We start from the raw sequence: 8,016 nt of genomic DNA, 5'->3' as shown, positions 1-8,016 counted from the left end.
AGAAAAGTTTTCGAGGACTGTTTATACGTATGTTTATTTGGTCAGGAGGGGGTGCCAACAGGGGGATTATGGCGCAGGTTGCACTATCGAGCTTTGGGGGGGGGGGTCCCTTCAAATAATATAAAATTCAACATTTATATCTTTTTCCAAAATATATGTAAAAATTTTACACCTTAAATGCACCATTAGATGAAGAAAAGAAAGTGTTTAAGGGTATTATCGAAAGGGGGGGGGGGGTTAGAAATATCCAACTCTTACATATTAGGCCTTAATTGACACGGGGGTTCTGGGGGGATTGTGAATTAAACTTTGGGGGGAACAGTATCCAACTCTAGGTCTTAGATTATTGCGGGTATTTTAGTTAGAGGGGGATTGAGTCTTATATTGAGGGAAATTATACAATTATTGTGTATTACTATTGTCTTAGACAGACTATTGCGGAAATTCTGGTGTGGAGACTGAGAATTAATTTTTTGGAGGAGGCATAATCCACTCTTCAATATCAACAGTAAGTCTAAAATTCGCATGGAAACTTTGGTGAAATCTCAGATTGTCGAGAGATTTCTGTAGTGGAGAGAGAGTTCGAAAATTAAATTTTGAAGGCTGCATTTAGCGATATGATATCCACACGTTTTTGACCCCGAACGTGCCAAAGGGGAAGCTAGAAAAAACTAAATATCTCTGGATCTTAAGAAAGTATTGATATCCCATTAAATTAATATTCTTGAAAGGCTGCAAAGGAATGGATTTCAAGATTTTCTTGCTCGCTTCGATCGCAATGATATGTTACTAGGATGCGTGTTTGGCGCTTGAAGGAGGTGAATGTGAAGTTTATAGGCTATAACCTACTAGAGCTGCATTACAAGACAAGATATATTCTCGATTATGATGAACGATTTTAGGGGTGGTCTTGAGTGATGGGCACCCCTGTTTAGGAAGGAGGGGCACATCAAGTATAGTGTTCAGTAAAGCTAAGAAAGTAGTAATTAAATACGTTGTGGGGATTACGATATGGTTTAAGGGCACAAATTATATGATTTGGAGGTGATGCGCCATTGGCCTTGGGGGGCACCCCTGTATTTAGTTCATTTCAATAAGGGTTGAATTTTACTTGGTCTACTGTATTATATTACGACGGGTATGGGAGGGGAGGGGGTAAGTGCAGGTCACCTGTTCCCCTGTCTGAGTTAGCACCGCACGCGACTGCCCGAGACAGTTCGTTTTCTGCATGGCGTACCTGAGGGGGACTTCGTATTTTAACGTAGAGCCATTTGTTAGCTGTGTTAAGTACTAATGTGATTTTCGTAATGTGGGCCACCTTTGGAACACGGGCTACTTTGGCTCACCCACCTTATATTTAAGCAATATATGTTTACTTTAGGTACTGTAGGCTCACTTTCATGTTTTCAAACATAAAACTTACAAAACTGCTCAGGCTCACTGCAATTTTTACGAAAACACATCGAAAATGCGTAGGCATTTGTATTCCCAAGATCTCATCTACGTGGAGTTGAAATTGTCCATGTATAAAGTCATGAATTTCTCGCGCCGAACGGAAAACGTGTCTGGATGGTATGTTGTCTAATGATATTCATCTTTTCACTAATCTAAAGTACTTTTCCAATTCTACTTACTCGCCAGCCAGCTGCACCAAACGCCACAAGCAACACACACACGGCACTCCCGCTCGTTGTTTCCTGAAGGCAACTTTTCACTGACCTTCACGGAGCAACTAGTTTCCGCGTCCGCTCTCTCTGAAGGCTTCCACGGAACTCCCTAACCCGCTCGGCTACGGAGGAGGACAATAGGTATATATTGCTTTTGTTAATTAGTTTCACTTTTTTGCCACATTTGGCTAATCGTGACAATGAGGATGAGAGATATAATGAAATTGATGGACACTCACAAAGAATACACATGGCCAGTATATATATATATATATATATATATATATATATATATATATATATATATATATATATATATATTCTGTGCCATTCCCAGAAACAAATTCTAGTTCCGCCTATGTGTATTTATGTCCAACACAAACTAGTACCAAAAATTACAGCTAAATAAATTCCAATGGACGGAATTCCTTAAATTATTCTCCTCATTTTCTTATGTTCATATAAGGCTGTGTATTTTGAAAAAAAAACACGTTGTTTGTTAAAAACACCTCATGCACAATCTACATTTGGGACAAAAAATTCTAGCAACCCTTCTGGTGTGACTGGCAGAATTGATATCAGTTGCAGATTAACAAATCCTGATGTTTGGGAGAGACGATGTTTTGAAGGCTTCTATCCAGTGGCTGTCACAAGGGGTCTACAGATACCGCTGCGTGAAGGTGGGCGGGGGAGGTAAAGCAAAGGGGCCCTCAGTCGGTTTCGTAGTACCATAGTCATCAAGGAACATTTCTTCCACGTCCACAATATAACGAGCATACAACGATCCCGTCTATGAAGTTAAAAGCAGCTTGCTAGAAAGCAGAAGGAAAAATGACACTTTGCATTGTTTACGATTCCATTGTTTGAGCTTTGGGGCAAGAATCAAGTGCTAATAATTATATTGTTTTGATGTCAGAAGGTGCGCGTGCAGCGCGAAATTATCGAATCAATGAAAATACCGCTCTTGCGCAACAACCATGGCTGATAAGAAATCTAAAAACAAGATCGACCAATGTAGGCATGTTTGGTCGAAACAAAGAAGAGCTGTAGCTTCACGATGCTATTATCACAACACTAAATCCAATTCATGGAACGAATCAAGATGTAAATTTCACCTGGGCGAGTTGGAGTTTTAGCACCCCTCTACTTTCCACCCTGTTACTCACCCCCGTCTTTCTATTCTGCTCCTCCTAGTTTCCGCCATCCTTCAATAATAATGAAACATGACTGCATTATAAATTAACGGTTTTAATGACAAAAAATAGCAATGTTTTTGGCGTCGATGTTTTTGCGGACGATGTTTTTCGTGTCGATATTTTTGGCGTCGATGTTTTTGGTGTCGATATTTTTGGCGTCGATGTTTTTGCCGTCGATGTTTTTGTCAATGTTTTTGGCGTCGATGTTTTTGGTGTCGATGTTTTTGCTGTCGATGTTTTTGGTGTCGATTTTTTTGCCGTCGATGTTTTTGCTGTCGATGTTTTTGCCGTCGATGTTCTTTCCGTCGATGTTTTTGGTGTCGATGTTTTTACCGTCGATGTTTTTGGCGTCGATGTTTTTCTGTCGATGTTTTCGGTGTCGATGTTTTCGGTGTCGATGTTTTTGCCGTCGATGTTTTTGGCGTCGATGTTTTTGCCGTCGATGTTTTTGGTGTCGATGTTTTTGCTGTCGATGTTTTTGCCGTCGATGTTCTTTCTGTCGATGTTTTTTTCCGTCGATGTTTTTGGTGTCGATGTTTTTACCGTCGATGTTTTTGGCGTCGATGTTTTTGCTGTCGATGTTTTTGCCGTCGATGTTTTTGGCGTCGATGTTTTTGGTGTCGATGTTTTTGCCGTCGATGTTTTTGGCGTCGATGTTTTTGGTGTCGATGTTTTTGCCGTCGATGTTTTTGGCGTCGATGTTTTTGCCGTCGATATTTTTGGTGTCGATGTTTTTGTCGTCGATGTTTTGTGCTGTCGATGTTTTGTACTGTCGATGAAATGTAGGCGATGTTTTTGTTGTCGATGTTTTTGCGTCGATGTTTTGACGTATAACCCATTGCAAGAGTTACGTTCCAAGAGGAGTCCATGCTCTCGATGCAGATGACTGGACCGGAGAGTTCAGTTTTGTAAGTATTGCTTGGCTGAATGTGCTGAAGAGATGGATTGGAGGAAGAGGTTCAGAAGAATGGCCTCCCTGTTCACCAGACCTTACGCCACTAGACGTTTTGTAGAGGATGCATAAAATATAAAACGGTACAAAACTGGGATGAGTCGACGAATTGAAAGCTGCCATTGAACGAGAATGAGCACAAGCACCGAATGCAATGATGATTCTTCGTTTTTGAGCAGCGCCTGTACCAGAACGATCATCACTTTGAAGACAGACGTTGACGGAGAAAATTATTTGTGTCTGTAGATTCTGCTAAATTTTGAAAATGAACTGTATATTAATTAACACTGACCTCATAATCACTCAAAATGTTTATACATTTATATTGGAACGCCCTGTATATTAACTGCTCTGTTTACTTTACCACTTATTACTTTCGACTTCAGTCTTTTTCGTGGACACATGATATAGATGAAGAGCAAAGTCTGGACGAGTATCACGCACGCACGCATTCACACGCACTCATGCGTCGGGTCATATGCAGGCGATGGTCTGGCTGATGGGCTCCGTGGGGCTCTCGGAGTCCGAGCTGCTGGCGAGGAAAGGCTTCCCCTGGGGAGGCGTAGGGGTGCTCCCGTTGCCGTTGCCCACGTCGGCGTTGTCGTCCGGGTGCTTGGTGTCCACCTCCTCGTCCTCCAGTCTGGAGTAGCTGGCCGTCGTGGCGTCGGAGTCTTCCGGTTCCGGGAACTTCCCGAGGGGGCGGTTGTCGTCGCTGCTGCTCTCCTCGCTCTCGCTGCTACTCGACGTCTCGTCATGCACTGGAACGAAAAAGAAGACGCACCAACATTTAGACCTCACCTCGTATTTTGAGGCTCTAAAAGGCAGAGTTTAAAATTAAATCGGAACTCAGTTCCCGCTGATTTTTTAATACGTTTTACGAAAGTTAATTCATTGTTACATTAATTTTCGAAAGAAAACGTTAGAGTGGAAAAGAAAAGGTTCTTGTGCTAAATTTGGCTCCTGTTGGTCCATACGAAAATTTTGAAACAATAATATATTTTGGATTGGACTGATTTGTTGTTTTAAGTCCACTTTATGCACAGTAAGGCTAATCGGGACTGGACCTACAGTTTAAAGTGGGATCCGAACCACTAGGTGCCTCCAACGGAAATCGAACCCGGGATCCCTTGATTACAAGGCGACCACGCTACCCCTGCCCCATCGGGGAGGCCAATAATATATTTTGGTAAGTGCTATTCGTTTGAGATGTCAATGCGAACGTAATTTCCTGAAATGTCAGACTTCATAGATCTTGTGTTTCTATATTTACTTTGGATGTAATACCAGTACTACTACTACTAATAATAATAATAATAAACGCCATTGCTATTTTCGATAGGGCGCCTGACAACCATGCGAGAGACCCGGGTTCGATCCCCGGCGGGGAGAACCGGGATTTCTTCCCACCTGTTCAAGCGGCTCCGGCGCCCACCCAGCGTCGTATAAAGTGGTTACCTGGAAGAAACGGGGGGGGGGTAATGGCGGCCAGGGGCGTGGTGCTGTTTACATCACCTCCACCTTCGGCCGTGACCAAGAAAGTGTGGGGCCCTAACTCCACACCCCCTGTACGCCTTCATGGCGTGGTGCATAGCGCAGAGGAGCGCTTCACCTTTCTTACCTTTATAAGCTTTCATCATCATCATCATCATAATAATAATAATGATAATAATAATAATAATTATTATTAGTAGTATTAGTATTAGTAGTAGCAGTAGTGATAATAATAATAATAATTATTATTATTAGTATTAGTAGTAGTATAGTAGTAGTAGTAGCAGCAGCAGCAGCAGCAGCAGCAGCAGCAGCAGGAGTAGTAGTAGTAGTAGTAGTAGTAGTAGTAGTAGTAGTAGTAGTAGTAGTATTTGTGTCTATTCATGTGTGCTTTTAGATTCCTTTAATAAGCTAAAAAATCCTAAAATAGGTTCTAAAAATCTTAAATTAGTCTAGAAAAATCCTGAACTAGATTCTAAATAACTTAGTAGTTCAAAATTCCGAAAAAACACTGATTACGTATAACCGTTAAAAATAAAATTTCAAAAGAGCCATAGGAAATTTTAATAACAACCAAATATTAATTTACTAATGAAATTTTCATTTGTATCCGTTATTTTCAAAATTATCCACTAATTATTGTATGTGCTGCTATCAAAAAAGTTATTTAGGTATAATTTGCTGTACACGTAGGATGGAAGAGAAAATTAATGAAAATGCTCATGGACACTTTGCCGAGCAATACTTGTGCATCCCACTTGTGAGTCCCATACATTTTTTATCACTTATCAGTAAGCCATTTTGTTATTAAATCACTGCTTCCTTTTTTGTTTATATAAGTGTAGTTACATAATAATTATTATAGTTTTATTATTATTTAAATGAAGATTTACATGATAATGAAGCTTCTTTCACAGTTAAGTTGCTATGTTCCAACGATGTAACATAACATTATTAAAAAGATTCATTGTAACTGCTTCTCTTAAATTTATCCCATTCTGAAACATTAATCAAACTAAGAATAAATGTCTGATGAAGGGAGCTTGTGTTCTCCCAAAACGTTATACTTGTAACAGCCGTAACATATGAATTTTGAATATAATTTCATCAACCCCCTCTTCTTATGTAAGGATTAATGTAAGAACAATTCCTTGCCAAAGGGAGGGTTGGTGGGTGTCATAAACTCCTATTTTGGTCCTTTATTCCTGAAAAGGAAAGAACGCCAAAGGCAGCAAAAGATGGCAAAATAGAGGACTGTCTACTAAAAATGAATACGTAACCCCCTCCCCCTCCTTTCGAAAATCCTGGGCACGCCACTGTGTGAGAAGGACTTCAAGCCTTGCATCCCATCTTAGGAATTTCTGTCTTGCTTTCATTAACATATTTCTCTTATCTGGATACACATGCTATCAGCTTCACTATACTTAGATATGTTGTCAACAACTGCTCTAATGACGTATGAAAGTACAAAACAATACGTATGTTGCTTGACGAACAAGATTACATGATTTTTTTTTTTTAAAAAAAAGGTATCCGCTATTCATTGCACCGTGAAATAAAGGAACATGCAGGGTATGAAGGTCAACAAATTCTCAATTTAGGCCATAGTGGAGGTGATGTGATCAGCACCACGCCCCGGCCACTTATATTCCCCCAGGTAAGCCTCAGAATCGCTTTGTGCAAGGATATTGTCTGAAAAATCCCCACCTAAACTCAAAAACCCCAGGAATCGAACCCGAATCTCTCGAGTGGTAGTCACGTGCAATACCAATTGGACCACCGCGGATCTTTTAACAGTGTATACAAGATAAAACCTTAATATTATTTCATTTATTCGATTTAAAATTTTAATATTATTTGGAAATCTAATGGAAATATTTGTGTTGCACAGTTGTGACTATTACATTTGGGGAGTGGGGTTAATTAAAATGAATGAAATGAGCATTGATTGATTGATTTGCTTTATTTTACTTCGCTTCCTGTGCCACTTTTGGCTAATTTGAGAGGATGGGGATGGGTGATGATATGATGAAATTGATGAATGGACACTCACAAACATTCATGCCCAGCCCAGGATTCGAACCCGGGACCCCTGGCGTCGTATCACTCCGCCACGGGTTCGGCTAAATTGAATGAACATTATGATAACAGGTTTTATAAGATGTGCACATACAGGCCAATCACTATTGTCTGACATCATCAGAAATACTAACAGAATAATCTTGAAGAGCTCTCGGATGAATGGCAAACTGATCGAAACTGTTTTATAATGTTCAAAGTTCGTGACTTATTTTACACTTTGTGTAGAAAAAAATTCAGACAGCATCCCTAACTTCATTATTTTTAGTGCTCAACATTTCGCTTCTGCATTCTCAGATGTTTTATTGATTGCATTCGACTTGACGATTTATTTTCAACATCTGTACAATATATATTTATTACTTAAGCCACGGTTTAAGTATATGAAACATTTTGCAGAATCAATAACAAAAATTAAAATATTGCTTTGTGGAACGAAAACGCACAAAAACAATTCTTGCTGACGTGGGGAAATGTCACACTTTCTACACACCATCCGAACACTTCAAAATAATGATAACGTGACGTGACCAAACTGTCAGTAATGAACACGTTTTGCAACAACTTCTGAGGAGCCCAATCGTATTATGGACTCCCGCCAATCAGACTGCATCACTCGATCACAAAGCCC

The 8,016-nt window shown here is 40.0% G+C and overlaps 1 protein-coding gene across 1 annotated transcript in view; it reads right to left on the bottom strand.

Moving 5' to 3' along the window:
• Nucleotides 1-4,069: 4,069 nt before the first annotated feature.
• The window catches only part of LOC146001286 (uncharacterized), a 29,607-nt gene continuing 25,660 nt past the window's right edge, over nucleotides 4,070-8,016 (bottom strand). The window contains exon 3 of the mRNA XM_083138587.1: nucleotides 4,070-4,573. Within this exon, the coding sequence (XP_082994713.1) occupies nucleotides 4,290-4,573 (284 nt within the window). The 3' untranslated portion in view covers nucleotides 4,070-4,289. The remainder of the gene's footprint in view (nucleotides 4,574-8,016) is intronic.

This window comes from Lepisma saccharinum, chromosome 17 (genome assembly GCF_977018435.1).
Source record: "Lepisma saccharinum chromosome 17, izLepSacc3.1, whole genome shotgun sequence".
Classification (NCBI taxonomy): domain Eukaryota; kingdom Metazoa; phylum Arthropoda; class Insecta; order Zygentoma; family Lepismatidae; genus Lepisma; species Lepisma saccharinum.
The sequence above is the reverse complement of the archived record's forward strand: the minus strand, read 5'-3'. Positions and strand labels throughout refer to the sequence as shown.